Raw genomic sequence first — 21,653 nt, forward strand, 5'->3', positions numbered from 1 at the left:
CCTCCAGGGGTCAGGAAGTCAGCCCGGCTCATAGAGGCCGAGAGAGCAGGAGGCAGAAGGGAAAGAAAGGAGCGAGGGAGTCTGGAAGATAGGAACAGGACATCTGGAGAGGAGGAGAACAGAGGGAGGGAGGGAGAGGAAGAATAGAGGGGTAGGAGGAAGGAGGGTGTGGGTGGGCGGGCGAACAATAAAGGAAGGAGCGCAAGGAGCTGCAGCGAAGGAGGGAGGGAAGATGGATGGGTGGATGGATGGAAGGAAGGAGATGGGATGGAAGGGCAAGTGGGGGAAGAAGATGGCAGGAGAGGAAGGAAGAATATTAAACTGCAGATTGGATGCAAGGAGGCAAAGATTGCATCTGTGTGTGTGTGTGTGTGTGCGCGTTTGGGTGAGTGAGTGAGTGAAGGGGGACAGGCATGACTTATGTTGCGTGGACATAAATCTGGTTACATAGTCGTCTTATGGGAACAAAAACCAAGACACTAATTATTTATTTTAAGGTGAAGTTTTTAGGTTAGATTTAGGGTCTCTAGGAAATTAGTCAATGTAAATGGTAAATGGTCAGTATTTATAAAGCGCTTTTCTAGTTTTGATGACCACTCAAAGCACTTGTGTGTCCTTTGAAATCATGGACGACCGTGTGTGTGTGTGTGTGTGTGTGTGTGTGTGTGTGTGTGTGTGTGTGTGTGTGTGTGTGTGTGTGTGTGTGTGTGTGTGTGTGTGTGTGTGTGTGTGTGTGTGTGTGTGTGTGTGTGTGTGTGTGAATGGGGGAGTTACTTTGACACATCTGCAGCTCTGATGCACGCCCTGGTCATTTTGGCATGAGTCCCTTTGCCACGCTTCATTACTCACTTACACACACACACACACACGCAGGGAGACCAAAATGGTCCAGAAATAATGACATAATCAGCAGCTGTGCCACAGAGCAGGCTGCCCCTCACAAGGTGACCAGGGACGGGAGGAGGAGGAGGAGGATGAGGAGGGGAAGAAGGAGGGAGGAGAGGGTAGAAGAAGCGAGGAGGAGGAGGGGGGGGGGGGGGGGGGGGGGTGCTGTTGGAAAATACAGGGACAAGGGAGAATCAAATGTAGTGTGTGAGCGCAGTGAGAGGATGTGTTTGTGTGTGTGTGTGTGTGAGAGCAGGTGAGAAAAGGCGAGAGGGGGGATCATGTAGTTCTTTATGTTTAAGTGATTCCTCGCTACCCCTGGAGCCCCGGGCTTTAAACACAGCTCTGGTCATTTCATCAGCGCACAGAATAAAGTGGCTTATTCTCACATACACACTTGCACATGTGACCACACACACACACACACACACACACACACACACACACCACACGGTGAAGAAAAGACCTGTCAGGCGACGTCAAACGGGGGCCCTCGATGGCCCCCGGCTATTCACTGAGAAGCAGATGATCCCGCTCTCTATTCTTTTCTTTTCCTAACTCTTCTCTCTAAGAGAATTAAAAAGCCATAAGACAAGATGGAAATGACGCTCGTGACACAGCGGAGGTCTGGTGTAATATCTGAAGATTAGTTTGAATCTTTACCTTTGTCAATGAGGTTATGTTTTCATCTGCGCTTGTTTTGTTACCAGAAGGATTACACAAAAACTACTAAACTGATTTCCAGGAAATTTTGTGAAGGGGTGGGGCATGACCCAGGCAAGAACCCGGGGGCAGATCCAGAATTTATCTTTTCACTTTCTTTAACATTACGAGTTTTATACAGTTTTGGTAACCTTATAACTTTTTTGTTGAACTCTCAGTGAAAAATGTATGTTTAGCGGACTAATATTCATGAGTGAGTCCAATTTGGTGCGGATCCAAATAAAAATCCAGATCTAGTGAATTTAAATGTGGTTTCACAAGGGCACTGTTTGGCCTTGGCAGATATATGTACTCGACTAAGTGCCATTCTAGTTTTTTAATAAATGCCACCAGATACCAAGAGACAAACTGGATTTCCAGTCAAAAACACTTTCTCACATTTCTTTAGCGGCATCTTGCAGATTGCAGATATTTACTTTATGGTACGCTGTCAACAGTTTTAATAGGGACTATTTATTTACTAGAAAGTGGTTCCAATGAAAACCGTTGCTAACGTGTTCTGTGGATTGACAGAGAGCCTATTTCTGGATAGATGTTGCATTTTTTATTTTTTTATTTTTTTTCAATGCAGTTTTATAACGGGTAGAATTTTCAAACCAGACGTGATATTTTTAGTTAAAAATGTTTTTTTAAATGTTAGTGCACAAACCTTTCAAACCACTAGCATCAGATATTTATTAAATCTCACAGTCTCAGCTAGTATCTGTGATCAGCAGGTGCAAACACACACACACACACACACACACACACACACACACACACACACACGGTTGTACCTATACAAGGACAGCAAGTACTCATTATTTTTTGCTGTATATGACAGTATCACGTTCAGCTGTAATGGGCGAGTGATAAATGCACAGGTACAGAAGGGATGGTTGTTGGGATGAGATCTTTTCTCAATGGGAATGAAGGAGAACAGGGGAGATGCTGCAGATTTGAGGGGAAAGAGAAGGGGGGGGGGGTGAGTGTGTGTGTGTGTGTGTGTTGTTGACTTAAACCCACTGGCAAATTGTATCGGTTGTATTTTTGGCAGCTCTGAACCTAAATCTATACGGCATATACAGCTTTTTATCTCTCTCCTTCTATCCTCTACCTCTTTTTGTCTTCAATCGCTCTTCAAAGAGAACCCTAGAGCCTTTCAGAGAACACACCAAACTCCTGGGTGTTTTTCTAAGGTACTCGCGTATGTTTATACATGTTTGAGTCTGTGTCTGCGTCTTGGCCTTTTGCATTCAGTGCAACAGCCGTGACCTTTTCACCTCCAATTCCCTGCGGTCGAACCCCGGTCAAAGACACAGCCCACACCCACGCACACTAACACACCGTGTCCTGCGCTGCGAGAACACCGGGAATAAAGGAGTGCAAGATGCAGAGGGGAAAAGCAGGAGGTGGAGAAGGAGGAGGAGAAAAAAGACATTAGCCTCTCTGGGTGGAGAACAAATGGAGACCCGAGAGGGACATGAAGAGGAGGAACGAGGGAGGGAGGGGGGGAAGGAGAGGTGAAGCACACAATACTATGGGGCATGGCGGTTGGACAGACAGCATCTGCTCACGGCTCTCTGTGGCTCTGGTAATGGATGGAGAGACACTGAGAGAGCAGGAAGGAGGGAGATGAGGAGACAGGGGGATGGAAAGCAGGAAAGAAAAAGGGAGGAGGAAAGGATGGTCGAGGGAAAAGGCAAAGGGAAGAGGAGAGGGACTTGGAGTGGAAAAGTCAAACTTAAGAAAGTTTTCTGTCACTTTTTTTTTGTGGGGGGGGGGTGGCAAACAGAGGACAAGTGTGTGTGTTTGTTGATGGATGTTATCATTTCAATTGGAGGGATGACAGACAGATGGATAGACAAAAGAGGAAGAGGGACACAAGGGGTGATACATCTTTCCAAAAGGAGAAAGAGCAGCTGATAAGGGAGGATACATGATACCTGTGTGTGTGTGTGTGTGTGTGTGTGTGTGTGTGTGTGTGTGTGTGTGTGTGTGTGTGTGTGTGTGTGTGTGTGTGTGTGTGTGTGTGTGGATGTAGGCTTCTCACCGCTTTCGCATTGAGATCATAGGGACTTCCTCTTTTAAATGGCGAGGTGTGTGTTTGCATGCATGTGTGTGTGTGTGTGTCCTCTGTGGGAGGAGTGGTCACTGACAGAGGAAACTTGGCCTCGTCTGTCTTGTGGAAATCTGAGAGTTTCCCAGAGCCATCATAAAACTGCCTCTTTATCGGACCCCACCTCTCTCTCTCCCTCTCGCCCTCGCCGTCTCTCGCCCATTACCAGGTCACACACATTCCTGTCTTATGAAAGATGATGTGTGTTGTCATTGGGGGGGTTCAAAGACTGACAGAGGGGGCTGCGGAGTAGAAAGAAAAGGACACGAGAGCGAGAATTTTCACTTGAGTCCTCACATGAAAGCACTCTTTCGCTCAAAGTCAAGGCTTCGGGAGGCCGGGTGTTTCGGAGGACTTTGATGGTGATGGACAGAGCGAATGAGAAGCGGAGAAGAAAGAGAAGAAGAGAGAGGATCAGGAGGGGGTGCTGAGAAGAGAGGAAAGTAGAGCCAGGGTCTAGGTAATTAACGGCAAGCTCTTTAATTACCGCTGGTGTTCATTGTGCCAGAAGGAATGTGACAATTATGCCATTAAAACTTCCTAATGGGGGGAAAAAGCGAGAGAGGGGGAGAGGAGAGGGAGGGGGGGTAACGGAAGACATGCAAAAGAGGAGGATGAAAGAATGAAAGGAGAGAGGCAACAGAAGGAAGAGAGAACGACGAGAGAGAGTGAGGGAGGAGGGATATGAAAGGAAAAGGGGAAACAATCGCGACAAAAGAGGAGCTGGGAGGGAGATGGGGAGCGTATTAGGCCAGCACAGTGACAGAGCAGATTAGCATCAAACAAGAAAGGCCACAGACATGTGTGCGTCTCTCTGAGTGTGTGTGTGTGTGTGTGTGTGTGTGTGTGTGTGTGTGTGTTTGTGTGTGTAATCACTGAAACAGAGGACATATTCATTCCAAAGACGCCACCAAGGTGGATGGAACTTTGATGATGCAGAAGCTGGCAAAGGGAAAACTCGGTGTGTGTGTGTCTGTGTGTGTGCTTGCTGAATCTGCGTAGGCTCCTGTTTCAAGTGGTGGTGCAGGTAGGTAGGGGAGGAAGAGGAGGAAGAGGAGGAGGAGGAGGAGGAGGAGGTGGAGGAGAAAAGGGGAGAGATCCACAGAAAAGGGCCTTGGGGGCATCCTGATACACATCCAGTACATTTCCATCTCCACGTTCACTCTATGACTCACACACACACACACACACACACACACACACACACACACACACACACACACACACACACACGCGTGTACGCGCTCACACGTAAGACGGAAAAACATAACAAATGTGTCTATGCACATATATAATACACACAAACACATCATTCCCACACGAACAGCAAACAGCAAAAAAACACACAACCTACGCAGCCGCGCTCGCAAACACATGGTCAAACACACAAATAACACCCACACACACACACAAAAAGCCACACACAAACACGGAGTCTTCGTGCTCACCAAGGCGGTTGGTTTGTCAGGGGGGTTAGAATTTGCATGGCTGGGCAAATTTTCCTTGTGTTAAACTCTAATCAGCTCCTGTATCTCTCAGACACCTGCCCAGCAAAAAAAAAAACCTTAATATGCAAAACACCTTCCCTCCCTCCCCCAATCCTCCTCCTCCTCCTCTGCCGCCCTCGTCCCCCCTCACCGCCGCAGCTCCTCGGCCAACAGAAGACTTATTCACCTGGCCTCCCTCACTCTTTTCCTCCCTGTCTGTCTTCTTGCAAATTTTCACATTTATGTATGCAAATAGGCTGTTCCCCTTAAGCCATTTTTTTTTTTACAACAGTAGCTTCCTGGTGCCAGGAGAAGAATGATAGTCTTGTCTGAGGTGTGACAGGAAATGCATGCTCCACAAGAGAAGGCGTTTGTCAGCGGGAAAAGACGGCACTTTATTCTGCAGTTTGGACAGGCATTGCATATCCACAGTGTTGTGTGTAATTTTATGTTTTGGAACTTGTACTGCCATAGTTGTGGATGGTTGTTTAAGTCCTGCAAACCTGTAAGAATATTTTAGATCTACTTTAATCATTCAAAGATTCATGTGAATACTTTTGAACTGTATAAAATCAAGTTTAAATTTTGCCCAAATCATCTGTAACCTACAAACAAGCTACACATGGATATATCTTTAACCTCTAATAATTTAAAGGCTCTAAGTCAAGCTTAAGCTAAATTTAAAGTCCCATGAAAAACATATTATCTTTTCACTTCTCTATGTTTTTGCTGCACTTTGCATAAAGATGTTTGAGCAGAGTTTGATACTTGATGGAAAAGTTTTTCTGTGCTCTAAGAGCATAATTATATGATGTCGCAGTTTGGAGGCCAAACTATAACCTGTAAAGTTTACATATGTGTGATGTGGAAGTTGAAATCTGCAGAACACACACGTACACACACACGGAGCACGAACTTTCCATTGAAGTAGGAGGCATGTCATGTCTACCCAGATGAAAAGTATTTGTATATTCAGATGTTCAGGGTTTTTTTATTAGTGAAAGAAACAGTATTCTGTTAAAGTTTTTGTGGGAAATAAATATCAGATGCAAATTATTATTCCAAGTAGGATATTTTAAATGTCTTCAAAAATATATTTGGTGGAAATCTTTCAACAATGTCTCCAAAACTATAACGTACAGTACATATAAGTATTACGTTCTGAGCTGTGTTTTTTTTTTTTTTTAGGGAAATGATGTTTACTGTATAGTAGATGTCAGGTTACAGCATAATTTGATATGAAAACAGAAAACATGCTTTCAGGACCAGGAAAATTAACGTACTCAAACAATAACATAATTTGTCTTACATATTCCCAAAAACCCTCCTAAAACTACCAATACACCAAATTAAAGTTTCTCTTAATGAAAGTTGATGGTGGGCTGTAGGTTGGTGTCGCTCAGCTTGAATTAAAGTTATTTTCCTGTCTGATTTCTGCAGTGGTCATGATATGAGTAACTGAACAGAAGGAACAGTGTCATTTTTCTTTTTTTGTTGGCACTTTGCTCTGATGGACTGGGCTTATTAAGACCTCATATATACAAGTGCTTCTGCCTGCCAGAGTCTCTCAAAGCCTCCCTTAAGAGGGCTGAAGATGGATGTGGGGAAGTGTGTGTGTGGGTGTGGATGGGTGCATGGAGAGGAGCCCCAGTGGACAAATAACGGACAGAGAGAGATTGACGGAAACTGAGAGAAAGAGAGTGAAGCACTTTAAATGTGAGCGCTTGCAAAACTCCCACTGCTCGCAAGGGCACTTCCCTCCTGCACGTTATCTCTCTTTCAACCCCTCTCTCCTTCTACCCTTCTTTCTCCCCTTTCCATTCCCCCTTGACTCCCTTTCTCCCTTCCTCCCTCCCTCCATCGCTTTCTCCTTTGTCTCCGAGCTCTCACCCCCATCCCCTATCTATCCATCTCCCTCTTCCCCCTCTCCCCCTCTTTCTCTCCCCTTCCTCTCACTAAAACAGTAGGACGCTTAACCTTGATAGCAGTGAGATTTTTCCCCCCTCAAAGTGACACATACACACACACACACACACTGGAGAAGTGCTTTGCCAGCATGCCAGGCCGGTCCAAGGGACGGCTGTACCCTTCGAGGTGAACAGGACACTGGGAAATGCAGCAACAACAAAACACTCGCACACATACACGAACGCACATAGACTCGATCTCTCTCCATCAAATGCACACACACACACACACACACACACACACACACACACACACACACACACACACACACACACACACACACACCCACAGGCAGACACACACAAACCCAGATCACTCCAGGTCCTTCTTAACACAAGCCTTTAAAAGGTCTATTGTCAGCTGACATTGAGAGAGCGCTGGCGATCCTGTAACGACACACACACACACACACACACACACACACACACACACACACACACACACACACACACACACACACACACACACACACACACACACACACGGACACGGACATCAAGGTGGCAAAAGGAGAAGTAGGAAAACTAAAACATATGAAAGGTGAAGTTGTCCACTGACAATTTATGATTACAATTATCTGGAAGATAGTCACACGCACATAAACACCTCACCACAGGTGACAGGAAAATGAAGACAGGGAAGTCAAATGTGGTTTCTCAAACACACACGCACTGAGGGGAAATTAACGGTGAGGAAGACGCAAAACAAGCGAGGTAGCACTAAAGTTTCTTCCTCATTGGACACAAGTTCCTCACATCTCTATATGACTGGAGCCTGTGATGCACACTTTTGAAATTATGTTTTCAGATGCACATAATTATTGTACTTATTTAGAAATCCATAGTTCTTTCAGGGGAAATACTTTGTCACCAAGCTGGCATTAATTTGTAGTTGGTTTTCACTGCAAAGCGACCGTGAGCAGAACGTGGGAGGATGTATAAGAGACTGTCACAGGAAGGCGGTATCAGAGCGGACACAGTGAGAAGGTGTCACACTACCCGTCTGCATCACGAGGCATCGGGTGGAATTCAACGTTTTTTTTTTTTATACATATATATACGGTCCGTATCAACCCCTCAGCTCCACCTCTCGTTGGGCTCCTTACAATTTGTTCTTCATTCATTCACTGAACCACACTGGTGTATTTTACTTTACCTCGAAGTCGTTGGCCTTGTTGTAGTGCATGTTTAGGGCTCGGAAAAGCTCGCAGTCACGGCTGATGCTCATCTCGTCGGCTCCGGTTACCCCGTCGTTGATGGACTGGCGGGCGAACTTCTCCATCTGGATGTAGTAGAACTCCCTGAAGTTGCTGAACCACTTGATCAGCTGGGAGGTTATGCAGCGGTTAAACTGAAACAAGAGATGATTGGGGGGTGTTAGCAGTCCTTAGGATCTCAGTCTGTGATTTTCATTCTCATTTTATAAAAATCCCTTAAAACTGCGAGACATTTTAAGTCGAAATACACAGGATCTGTACACGCTCTTGTCTAAAATTATCGAGGCTCTGGATTTGAGCGTGAGGGTAAGAGAAGTGAAATGTGAGCATGACAGCAAGTCATTTCTCATCAGGGAGCTGAGACATGAGGTGATGACTTAAAAGTCTTTGAAGGAACTGAAAGAGAAACATAAAAGAGAAGAATACGAGAGAACACAGAGCGCAGAGCGAGGGGAGATAATAGAGACATTAAGTAAGACTGGGAGCGGGTTGGGGGGAGCAGGAGGGACAGCGTCAGCGGGTGTGTGTGAGACTGTGTGGTTCATCTTCCCTACTGGGAGCAGACCTCCCCCTATCATAACCCTGAGAGTGGAGGGAGAGGTGGAAAGGGGGGAGGCGGGGGCAAGACCACAAACACATAATTGACCAGAAAAACGATTAAGTCATCATCTGAAGCGCCCTGGCCCGCAGGGGGCTCAAACATGTACTTAACCCTGTTCACCAATTACACCCTGATTCTCCTCCCCTCTCGGCACCTCCCCAGCAGGAAGAAAAGAGAAGAAAAAGAGCAAAAGGAGAGAAAAAAAAAAGAAAGAAAGAAAGAAAGCGAGAGCGAAAGACAGAGGCGATAAGTGCTGCGGAGAAGGCTATGGCTATCTGATCTGTGCCGCTCGGCTGGATTCAATAGGCCGAGGTAAACCTATTAAGACTTTCGGCTGGTCCCAGCTCTGGTCTCAGCAGTGAAAACACACTGTCTAAACATCCAAACCACTAGATAAGGACCTCAGGGGCTCAGGATCCCTCCCAGTCCAGTCAACTCAGATTGATCCCCCATAAAAATGTACAAATCACTAGCATTTTCTTCACTTTAGTGACTCCCTGTAATTACATCTTACCAATTCTAAAATCTGGCTTCTGTAAAGTTGATACCCCTAACAATCTCTCTTTGTATACACACACAGACACGCAAACACACACACAGACACACACACACACACTGGCCTTCAGCCCCCTCCTCTGTCTGCTTTTTGTGGTGCTGGAAGAATGGGGGGACAAAACGCAACTAAACGCTGAGCGGACTGCTCGCTGGGGAGGCAGAGTGGTTTTGACATGGAGATTAGGCTCTGGCTATTGTTCGACAGCACACAGACACACACAAACATGCATGCACACTCTTTGCGATCTGGGATGGCAGTCAAACGAGAGAACGCAAGCACATCGCGACGGGAGGGCGAGGCAGCAGAACGAGCAGGCAGGAAAAGTTGGAGAATCAGAATCGGCGAGATAGGCAGACCAAGGTGGGACAGGGGCTGCGTCTTTCTGGAATGATGACATAATGGCAGAGTGGGAAAGAATAAGTCTGCTCGACATTGTTTGGCAGAGGTTTGGGAGGGTGTGTGCAGGGGGGAGAGGCGGGGTAGTATGGTAGCTGTCCTAAAGTGCAGGGTGAGCATAAATGGGGAAGGGAGGGAGGGAGGGGAGGAGAGGAGGACGGGTGCAGGTCAGCGCTGTCGGACAATGGCGTTTTGCTCGTGGGTGGGGGGGTTGAAGAGGGTTGGAACGTGAGCAGTCAGCAAGCTGGGGTCGTGACATCGGAGTGTCAAACAAACAAACTACTGACACAGATACATCGGCTGCACGGGGCTATTCTTAAACACACACAATGTAGCAGACAGTCGCAGGGTGACAGGGCACAAACACAACGTTACACTCAAGTTGTCCGTGTGCTGTAAACCCTTCCTCGTGGGCAAGATCAAGTCTTAGCGGCAGTGTTTCTGAGACATAAGCGAATTGGCGATGATCCATGCAAGCATTTGTGCGTGCATGCATCCGAAGCACATGCGAGACCGAGCGCCACATACTGAGATTAAAGTCAGCGAAAGAGTTACCATCGCTCATGCAGGAGACCTTTGGTGTCAGTGCAGCTGAGTGACGGATAGATTTGTCACTTTGGACCAGGATTACTTTATTATACCGACAGCTCGGGACAAGATGCATTAGAGCCTGTGCATTTGAACTGAACGGCACAAAGCACGCAAAGATACATTTACAGTACATGCAGGTACACTACATTATATCTGCATTTACTGCGCTCGACACACTCAGGGACTCTATTCTGGCAAGTCACCTCCGCAGCTTCCAGCAGTCTCGCTTCATTAAGTTGCTGGTGGGGGACGGAGACCCCCTGATAGCAGCTAAGGACGTGTGTTCAGTGTAAAAGGAGGGAATTGGTTCAAAGAAGCACATCACTGCAGCTCCTTAATCAGAGCTGGCAGGGGTCAGCCAGCACAGACATGATATGCAGCAAGGAAAATGTGTGTGTGTGTGTGTCTGTTTGAGTCGACGCACAGCAGTGTTTAAGGGAGGGTGTGTGTGTGTGTGTGTGTGTGTGTGTGTGTGTGTGCCTGGCTGAGGGGCAGATGAGAGTGAGACAACGAGAGCATGTTTCTCACACTCACACTCAAGAGCCTGTGAAAGGTCAGCGCCTCGTGCTAACAGTGCAAGATAGAAAGTGGTGCGCACACACTCACATGCACAGACACACGTTTAGGTCCAGGAAAGGAAAACACTCATGTACCCTTGGTCTGAACTATATTAGTTGCCTGCCAAAAAAAATTCAGGTGCATTGAGTGTCGGAGCCAAACTTCCTCTCACATATATATCAGCGAATTTAGTAAAAATTGATTTTTACAGTTTTGTATTTTGCTCATGATAAAAAAAAAGTTTTCGCTGATAAGGATTTGGATAAAAAAGCATTTGATGCGTCTCAGTGACACGTTGGTCAACAATGGAGCAGAAAGCACACAGATGACCTCAGAATGCTAAACTACATCCAGAACAACCGGAGAGGAGAGCAGAAAGACAGAGAAGCCTGTACGGGCCTCCCTCTCTCTCTCTCTCTCTCTTCCTCTTTCTCTTCTCCCTCTCTCTCGTAAGCCCCTTCACAGTCATCAGGGCTTTCGAACGTTTCCTGTTTTCGCAGGGGTGAATTGTGGGAGATAATCTCTGGCTGCCTATTGGCTGACTGCACACAAAAAGCGGCCCTGGAAAGCAGGCTTTTGTTACTGCGGCGACTCAAAATCCAGCCGCTGGCTTTTCTTTCTCCCCGGCACCGCCGAGGCACACATACCATGCCACACCATCAGCAAAAAAAAGAAAAGAAAAGAGAAGGAATGACATATAGAAAAGGGAAAGCCCTCCTGACCCCCGCTACTCAACACAGCACATGACTGATACAAATACTGAGGCTGGTCACTATAGAGCCCCAGAGAGATGGACAAAGAATTCAGGCTGTTATATATTATATATATCTCCAATATGTCAAATATCCTATAATTAATATACGACACAACCACACACGGTATCTCTTTACAAAGTCAAGAGCTCTAGCTGACTTTATTCATTTAATTAATTGATTTACTGTATGTATTTAATCTGTTAATTTAATCTGTTATAATTATTCACCCTTCATCATAACAATATCTGCAATAATAATGAGACGTCTCAAAGCTGGTGGGATGATACTCTATAGGCGGCCATGATCAGCGCCAACAATAGTATTATGACACATCTGTCACAACATTTCAGAAACACCAAAAGTCAAAAAATAAGTCACAGTCATCTTGAAAGGGGCTTAATCAAGGGGAAAAACTGCTCCAGCATCACCCGGTTGTTAGGGCAACCCACTTCCCACGTTCATTAGGTCCTTGACAGTCAAGACCTGATTAGTCGGGACCTGATTAGCCTTCAAGACTTTTGTCTGAGGACAGCCACTCGCTAAGAGGCCTCGCAGGCGGGATCTAATTAGATAGTCAGTCTCATTCCCATACATGTCTACTAACTTACAGCTTGAGTCCATTGTTCTCCACTGAAAACAAAAACAAACCAATGTGACTCATAATCCCCTTAACTAGCTTGACCTTGTTTAAGTATCTGATGAGGCCATTCATGAAGAGGCCTCCTCCTTGGGAATGGTTAGTTGGTCAACGCCTTTTAATAGTCATTGTTGCTGCAATTTTTCAAGACTAAAAAAAGTTGACTCAGTGGTATGTTGTGATGGTGAAGAGTTTGTAATGAATCACCGTTTACAGGTGCCTTCCTGCTTTGCCAACATGTGCCCGTTTTCACCCCAACCAATGAAATGCTCAGAAAGCCACGTGAGCGGTGAGTCATGGTTGGTGGTGATGGCATCCAAGAGGGGGCAGCTGGGAGAAAAGGGAACCTTTATCTTCTGATTTGAATAAGATGGCCTGGATCTGTCACAGTGTTTACCCCTCCGTATGGTCCGAGAGGGGCACACACAAAACAACCGCAACACGAACAACCTCGACCGCAAACACTACAACGGTCATTGTGCTGTTGTTGTTTTTTTCTGTACAGCGTACATGTTGTGCTTTGTTTTCCAAATTTCCTTCATTAAACTCCCAGTGGAGCCAACGCTCATCCTTGCCATGTTCCCTAAACCGCCTCTTTCTCCTCTCCCCTCCCTCTATCAAATCATCCTCCCTACACCTGCTCAGATAACCACTCCTCCGTCTCTAGGCTCCATCCTCCTTTCTGCCCTCCCCACCCCTCCATTACTCATCCTGCGCTTTATCTTTAGAATTATCTCCAGCTCCCTCATGTAAACCCATAGTTTTTGTTTTTGTTTAACATAAAACCATAATTTAATTAGGGGAGGGCCATTATTTTATAAAGTCACGGTTCATGGCAGCTGAAACTGGAAAATCACAATTGCCTAATCAAACTTCCTTTTTTTAAAAAAGGTGCTTTCACAGTTGTATAAGGAAAAAATCAGGCAAAAGACAGAAAAGAAAAAAAGTGTTATGAGAAACACTTTTTTTTTAAGAAAATAAAAATATAACAAATCTGTGTGAAAATGGCAAAAACAAGTCCCAGTACAGTCTATGTAAAGTATAATAGAGATAGATTGGGGAAACTTTTTGGCAAAGTTTTTAAAGTAAAAGAAAATGAAGTGCAAGATTGTGTTTGGACTCACCTTGACATCAGAGAAGAACATCTTGAGCATATTAGAGCTCGGGTAGCGGGTGTAGAAAAACATGAGCTTGGCCTTCTTCAGGTGATTGGGGGAGAGACCCTCCTGGATCTGCAAATAGCTGCTGTTAAGGACCTTAACCATTGTTTGGAGGGAAAACAACTTATGGTAGATGAAGCAAATGTAGCTACTCATATTCTCAAAAATACAATAATGTACTTGGTAATAATTGGCAGTATTCTTGGCAAAAAAATGATCATTTGGATAAGGGGTAAACAAATTTTCTTTTAGGCATGAATGCAGGGTTGCTTGAGGGGGGGTTGTTGCTGAAGACGGTGCACCAAAGCAAAACCATTTGCTTGAAATTAGCATCGTCCGTATCAGGTGTGAGAGCGTCACGGTAAATAAAGTGCTGGCCAGCAGTACAGCCGATGCTTTTACATAAGGAGGCTCATTTCACAGTCAAAGTAAGCAAACGCCTTTGCCTACACCCTGCGCTAACCTCCACCCAAAAAAAGGAAGAAGAAAAAAGGAGACATTTGCATATCACAGACAAAGACAGCAGTTAACGCCAGTGACGGGCAAGAAGGCCTAATGGCTTGGCGACAGCACATGCCAAGCCTGAATATGACTGTCTGATGTTGGCTTCATATCAGTGACCAAAAACAAGGTCTAGGAGATATGTCTCAAACACTGGCCCAAGCAACATTTAGAAAAAAAACAACCCTCACACTCGCACAGGCCTTATTCAAATACATGTCAGAGGCCATGTCCACCTAATGGATCCCCTGGATTGAACAGCACAGAGGATGGAGATGGACTAGTGGGGGCACCTTGAGGGAAAGTGTGGTTCCAACCTTCAATTACATCCCCCTCCTCCTCCCTCTGCTCCACCCCTACCCCCCAGCCCCTTTTGCCGTTGCCAACCCCTTGGAGGAGCAAAAGAAGGAGGAGGAGAAGGAGAAGAGGGGCTCAGAGGCTTTGGACTCAGCCAGTGATGGGGGGGACTGAAACACATCTGCGCCACCGAACGGCCCAAGCCATTTCCATGGTGAATTAACGGCCGTATAATGCATCTGATAATATCAATCTGGAGGATAAGACATTGAAAAGGGAACAGGGAGTGGGGGTGGGCCGCACGTTAAAACCTCAGGCTGTTTCAACAAGGGTTTTCATCAAGCAGAGGCAAGACAGGGCTTTAAATTACACAGAAGATGCAGCCCCAAGTTTTCATGAAGACTATTTACACTTCAGTGGACAAAATACATTGCTCGACATTATTTATGATCTACAGGGGTGGCTGTGATCGTTAAAATCAGTCAAGTGTCCAGATGTAGCTGTAACTATAGAGTGGGAAGAAGGCATCAGCTGCTAGATTGGATTGCCCTTGGCCTCAGGGTTACACAGCAAAGCCAGCAAATGCTGAACCACGCTGGGTTGGCTCCTTAAAGACCCTGTCTACTTTGTCTGATTCAGTGGAAGAGAGGGAGGGAGAGAGAGTTAGTTGTATACGCAGCGAGGGTCTTGTGGGGGGAAACCCTGGCAGACTGGTGTTACTCTGTCAGGCCTGGCCAAAAGAGCAGCACTTCACTCTCCACACCATACCATCTGCTCCAAGTGGAGGGGATACAATGGCTCCTCAGACAGAGAGAGAGAGGGAGAGACACAGAAAAAAAGAGAGCTCTTTTTCAGTATGGCGAGGTGGGATTTGTTTGCTGTAAAAGCTGTGCACTTACACTCAGATTAATTTTGCTTTTCCAATAAGGATTAACATTGCTTTCCTCTTATCGTCGAAATTAAAATTTATTTTGAAAAGAAAGACGACAAGGTTTTACCTCTCCAGCCATAAACGCAATATCACCTCCCTTCAGACGACAATTAAGAAGCTTCATATCTCCTGATGAGGCATTTTCATCTCCAATTCACTCACAGCTTGCAAATGTAATTGTGATTGGACTTAGGGGTGGCGTGCAAGGCTATTATTTTGTCATGATGGCGCACTCATACCAGCTGGCCCACTGTTTGCCTGCCACATCTGACAAGACATCATCATTCTCGCAACACTTCCCCAAAGCCCAAAGTCATGAGAGGAAAATAGCTGCTCCACTTCCTAATTCCAGGTGTAAGGACAAGAAAATTTGGAGTCGGACTGAGAACAAATGAGGAAATTGATAGCAGCCATCTGCTCCACAACGCATCTGAGAGCTGGTGAACTTGAACACTCCGCGCAAAATGTCTGACAAGCTGTCTCTTAGTTCAGAGGCTCGGAAAAACAATATAAACTGCAATAATATCAAAAAGAGAAACCGGGAGAGTTCAAATACGATTAACGTGATTCATAAACTTACTATTTACAAGAACAAATAAAAAAAACTCTGGGAATCAAAAATAAAAGATGAAAAAAACACATGTTGGCATGTTGTTCTGCCCATTCTTTCCATATAGGGGTGTACATCTGTTAATGCCCTGAAATTATACATTTTACAATGAAAGCCACGGCATCTGGCATATGTGGTTATTGTTTGATTGTTTTTTTTTACTTTCTCCCAGTCGCTGTGTGTCTCTCTCTCCCTTTTCTCTTTTCATCCCTCCATCGGGAGCCCATAGAAGCAAAGGATTATGGATCTCTGGAAAGCGTTCACCCTTGGGTCAGAAGACAAGACAAGGCGAGGTAATGAAAGATAAACAGCTCGCTGCAAACACCTGTTAACGTCCGCTTCAAAGAAAAGACGGGGAGGAGGGGGGTTTGCAGGGAGGGAAAACAAAAAAAGAAGTATTTGGCTGCCAAGCAACAGCCGAAGGGCCCCCCGGGCTGTTGACAGATCTTTATGAAATGAAAAAAAGAGAAAAGAAACGACAATGATTGTGGGCTTTTTACAACAGCGATAGATGATAAGAGGAACACAAGAGAAAACACAAGCAATCATAAATATACATCTTTACTGAGTCCTCAGGCGAACCTCCTGTGACATGCACAAACAAAAAGACCCACACATGAAAAGGCCTTGGCACCCAGGTGCACACAACAGCAAAAACAAGGGATACAAAAAGTATATATCTCTTAACTAAAAGGCCCACAACAGGTAAGAAGCTATAGGATTTATTTCTTAAGAATGTAATGACTGTTCATGACTTTAAGACAAAGCTCTCTAAGGATAACCGGTGTGACACGTATCAAACTTTCATAAGGGTTTAGGGGGCTTGAATACTTACTGACTAAGTAGGTATGGGGAAGCAGAGAAGGGAATGAATGTATCTGTTTAAGCTATTAGTCCTGAGTCCCCAGGGGATTCAATATGAGCCTCCCATAGGGGATAGCCTCTTTATCCTCAGGGCATGATTGGGGCACACTGGGGTTAAACTATAAGGGAGGCTATATAACACCATTGTGAGCCAAGTTTCAGGATGCTATCTGCTCTTTCAGGCCATTTTTTTAATAAAAGGAATTGGGGCAGTAAATGTCATGGGGACCTAATCTTCGTGAGTAAGTGATATGTGACAAGAGAGCTTTTAAAGCACTCAGGTTTGAAGATGGAAGGAAAGGCTGTAGGGTGTTGTGAGAAGGAAGAGGTATGAGTATAAAAATAAATACAACATTGCAGTACAATGGAGAAGAGAACAGCAGTGGGAGGTAAAGTGATTCATCAACAATTTCTCTGTTTCTTAGGCTACTTTCAAACAGGCCCAAAAAGATTTGATTTTTAACTCTTTGTGGTTCAGATGCGATGTTTTCCACCTGTGTCTGCAGGGAATTACCACCTGAAGATTTTTCCTGGCTTACTCAGACACAAGCTGTACTGAATTGAACTGCGTAGGGTTAAAACATCTGTCACACACATTCGCTCATTATTGCCTGTGAGCCCCCTCAAAACACACGTTCTCTCACACAAACATGCACACCCCAGCATCACCACCATATTTTTAAAAGGATACATTGCTGCCTGAGTAAGGTGAGATGTCAGACATGTCCTGCAGATCACCGCATTCAGACTTGATGAGGGACAGGGAAAGACCCTCTGCTGTGCTTCCAGGGTGCGCTGGTGAACAAGAGCGATGGTGGTGCCCCATGTGGTGACCATGTGATGCCATCTTGGTCCTCAGACTGGTGGTCTCTCGGGACAGGTCCATCGAGTCTGGAGAGGAACGGTCCTTGCCTGTGTAGCCACCTGTGGGTGCACCAAGGGGACTCTGGAAAGGGTAGCCCATGAGAGGCAGTGGAAAGGGGTGTCTAAAAGATGGGGGACTGAAGCCCATGGAGGCAGAAAGCGAGGAAGGGTGAAGGGCGGGGTGGTGGTGACCGCCATGGGCACCCACAGCTGAAGACTGGTGGTGGTGGTGGTGGTGGTGGTGATCACTGGGTGTCTTCCTCACCACTAAGGGCAGTGCCTCGGTTTGGTCATTGGTGGGGCCTGGCAGCCCAGGCATGCTGGCAAAGGAGTCTAGTGGATTGGGAATTATAACATCACCGAAGCAATGCAGCCTCTGGTTGGCGGTGTGGAAATTGGGGTTGTCTCCATTAACAGTGGTGGGAAATCTTTCTGGAGGTATGGAAAGTGGGGGGAAGGCCTGCTGGGGTGTAGGACGAGGAGGTTTGGCAAACACCTTAACCACTGTGTCCACTACCTGGGTCATGGCTGAATTGAGTTCCTGCTTCAGTGTTTCGGCCAGCTGTTTACCTTCAGCATGCATCGAGGAGCCTTGACCGCCCTGTCCTTTGCTCCGGCTGAGCCCCTCTCTTCTTTGCTTCTCTCCGTCAGCCAGCAGGGCCTGCTGCTGAAGTAATGCCCGTGCCCTGTCCAGGAAATGGCCTGGGTCCAGGTCAGACATCTCATTGTCAGAGCGCAAGTCATCTCCAACCCGGTCATCACCGCCAGTGTCAGACCTGCCTGGGCTGTCCTCAGACATGTTTCCTATGTCATTGTGGAGATCATTATGGAGGTCGGTGTGTTCTGAGTCGTCAGTTGAGTCATAGATCTGAAAGAACTTCTCCTGCAGCTGGCGTAGCTGTTTCTGCATGTCCTCCAGCTGCAGCTTCAGTTGCCGTCGCTCCTCCTGCTTCTGTTCCTTCCTCTGGCAGACCAGCTGGGTGAAGCTCTGCTGTTGCTGCTGAGGCAGACGCTGCTTACGCTTGTTCTCTCTGCTGCTACTACTACTGCTGCACACCTCTCCTCCCCGTGGACTGCTGGGGGCCTGTTGCTGAGACTGAGGAGGTGGGCAGTCTAGCTCCATCTCCCGCTCTCCATCCATCTCATGGTCACGTTCATGACGGGAAGCAGCAGGTACCACCACACTGGGTGAATGGCTCATACCACGTATAATGTTCTCTACGCGGGCTCGCTTGGCACGCAGGTGTTCATCATTGAGACGTTCGATGTCAAAGGTGGCCAGGCCAGGAGGACGGCCAAATGGTGACAAGCACTCTTGAGGGGTGCTGTCCTGGGAAGAGTTACTGCAGGCATCCTCCTGGGGAGCATCTGAACTTGCATTGGAGAGCCCTGATCCAGGGAAGCCTGATTCCCCTCTATCACCCCTGTCTCCTCTTTCACCCCTCTCGGGTCCTCCTCCATTTTTAGCCATGTTATTCTTGAGAAGCTGAGAGATAATGGTGGTGCCAGGGAAGGGCATCATGGCGTCCTCATATGAGTTGGCCCTCTTCAGTAGCTTTCGGAGTACATTGGACTTGGACTCATTGTCGTTTGCTGAAATCACGCCAGGCCCACCATGTGGCTGCACTACAGAGCACTCCATGGAGTCGGTGTCTGATCCGTGGTGAGAGTGGGAGCTCAGAGAGTTCATGGCACAGAAAATGGCTGCTTTGGCGCGGGCAATGTTATCAGTGGTTGCTGTTGTGGCTGCCGCTGTGGAGGAGGTTGTGCTGCCCACGGTCCTCTTAACACCAATGTCCACACGTCTTCGCTTCGTCTGTCTGTTCAGGAGGGAGTCGCTGTCATGGTCCGGCATCACGGGCTGCTGCTATTGGGCCATATCCCACAAACCCAGTCCACTTGGATCAAAGCCTCTGAGTACCTGTGGGCAAAAATCACAGATGCATGACTCACAACAGTGAGAAATATTTTCAGAAACAAAGTCACTCACTCACTCAGGCAGTGTCCTCCACCATTTCCAAATTCTAAAATAATCCACATTAAACTGAAAAGCCTTGTTTTCAGTAGTTCATAGTTTTTGATGGACTGAAACAATCAAAACCTATCAACCTCGAGACAATTTCTATTGCTGACGTTACAGACACAAAGCGAAGAGTTTTGTCTCAAGCCACTAGGAAATATGGGGACATCCATGAATATATTTAGGCAGTAAGGACCAATGACAGAGGGGTAAAGGGAACAGGCGATTTGGGGTCAGAATTAGGGCCTTGGCTCTACATTCCAGGGCAAAGTCCTACATTTTATCCTGTCCCCTGTTACACGCCGTGCGACACTGAACCAGTTCCCACGGAACACAAAGCTGCATAAAATTATGATAATTACTTAAGTACTTGTCCCCATTTCCATGTTTGTGCAGTGTGGGCCACCATAGAAGCTATTAACTCTCAAAATAAAATAAATAATATTTTAAAGAATAGGGTTAAGATAATCTTCCAAAATTATATTGTATACAAGGGTAGGCAATGTATACGTCGTTAGATACCCTTCACAAAATTCTGCCCTGTTTTGTCCGTTCGACAAAATATTCTCGTTTCAAACCAGGTTTTCACGTTGTGTCATTTAAAAAAACAAGTCATGTGTTCACATCGATCAATATGGCCATCATATCTTAAGCAATGCCGAGACTGACACATAAAAGAAACACAAAATGAGCCTATTGATTTTGTTGCCAGCGTGAGCTCACTTCTGTGTTTTTTGTTTGTCTTTTCATCTGGCAAGGGCAGTTAATTCCGCTCAAACGAATAGGTCGCAAGGGTCAACTCTGGCAAGGAGCAACTTAAAGCGCTCCGACAAAACCCCTAATGCCCCTCTGAAAGCAAAACGTTTTGTCACTACAGGCCTGCATCAATAATGCTTCGTAAGCAGCGGTGGCAGTGTCTCCTAGTCAGAGCCATATCAGATGCAACGATTTTAAAAAACGGTTTAATCTGTATATCTCTCTTTTAGAAAAAATAAATATATTTTTGGTTAGTAAATTTATAAATTTGACAATGTTGGCAACATAAAGGTGGTAAAACTGTTGCACATTTAAAAACATGTTTTACACTCCTCAAGAAAACACCAACCCTAGAAAAAGGCTCAGTCAAAATAACAAAATATAAAAAAAGAAATTCAACAAAAAGCTTTACCTAAATTTTACATACTCAAATGTTGCTCTTATTAAAATGTTATCTTTAGATAAAGTAAGACAAAGTAGCTATAAGAATAAATTCTGATTATTGTTAAATCTTAATTCAAAAATCATTCAAACATTCTATAAACTCAACTTCAGGTAAGTGGAAGCAAATTAAAATATTTAGACTTTAGATAATTTTCTTCAAGTAATTATTTGTTTGCTCTAACTAAAACAAATTGTATCATGCTCACATTATAACTGTTTGTGATTTGTATTATTTTGATAAATCAGAAGGCTTCTTTCTTGTCACTTTAATCCTCACCAGACACAATACACACAGGCGCGTACACACACACACAACTCTGCTGTTGGCTTTGTTAAAAAACTGTGCAGTGTGGTGCACAACACACAGTGGCGTGGAGTGGTGGATTTTTAACTCTGGAAATTAGACAATTAAAAACTATCCTAAATTATGTGTTGTAGAAATTGGTTGAATTAAATGTTCCCCCACTTAAAAACCCTCCTCTAATGAAGTAACACCAAGATTCTAGAAAAAAGAAACCTTTGATAAATGGGCTTTGGCCCAAGTCCTGACAGCCATATCCAGCAGTTCAGACAAGAGGTGATACATCTCCAAGTCGGAAAAAAAACCTTGACTTGATTGCCTCAGGATCTTAACAATGAGCTTGAAATAGTCACCAGCACCTGTCTTTTTCGAGCGCGCACCTGTCTGCCATTGCCCATGCACACACACACACACACACACACACACACACACAC

General features: G+C 45.6%; 1 protein-coding gene and 1 long non-coding RNA gene across 3 annotated transcripts in view; one reads left to right on the plus strand and one right to left on the minus strand.

The window, feature by feature from the left end:
- Positions 1-21,653, plus strand: part of LOC117758280 — a 125,128-nt gene that overhangs the window by 29,587 nt on the left and 73,888 nt on the right. The window contains exon 2 of the long non-coding RNA XR_004613257.1: positions 16,143-16,263. This is a non-coding gene — a long non-coding RNA (uncharacterized LOC117758280). The remainder of the gene's footprint in view (positions 1-16,142; positions 16,264-21,653) is intronic.
- Positions 1-21,653, minus strand: part of LOC117758271 (prospero homeobox protein 1-like) — a 32,743-nt gene that overhangs the window by 9,676 nt on the left and 1,414 nt on the right. For both annotated transcript variants that reach the window (XM_034579816.1, XM_034579817.1), the window contains exons 2-4: positions 17,526-19,619; positions 13,596-13,703; positions 8,317-8,511 (exon numbers count right to left, since the gene is read on the minus strand). In XM_034579816.1, coding sequence (XP_034435707.1) covers positions 8,317-8,511; positions 13,596-13,703; positions 17,526-19,553 — 2,331 coding nt within the window. In that variant the 5' untranslated portion in view covers positions 19,554-19,619. The remainder of the gene's footprint in view (positions 1-8,316; positions 8,512-13,595; positions 13,704-17,525; positions 19,620-21,653) is intronic.

This window comes from Hippoglossus hippoglossus, chromosome 24, assembly GCF_009819705.1.
Source record: "Hippoglossus hippoglossus isolate fHipHip1 chromosome 24, fHipHip1.pri, whole genome shotgun sequence".
In the NCBI taxonomy this organism is placed as follows: domain Eukaryota; kingdom Metazoa; phylum Chordata; class Actinopteri; order Pleuronectiformes; family Pleuronectidae; genus Hippoglossus; species Hippoglossus hippoglossus.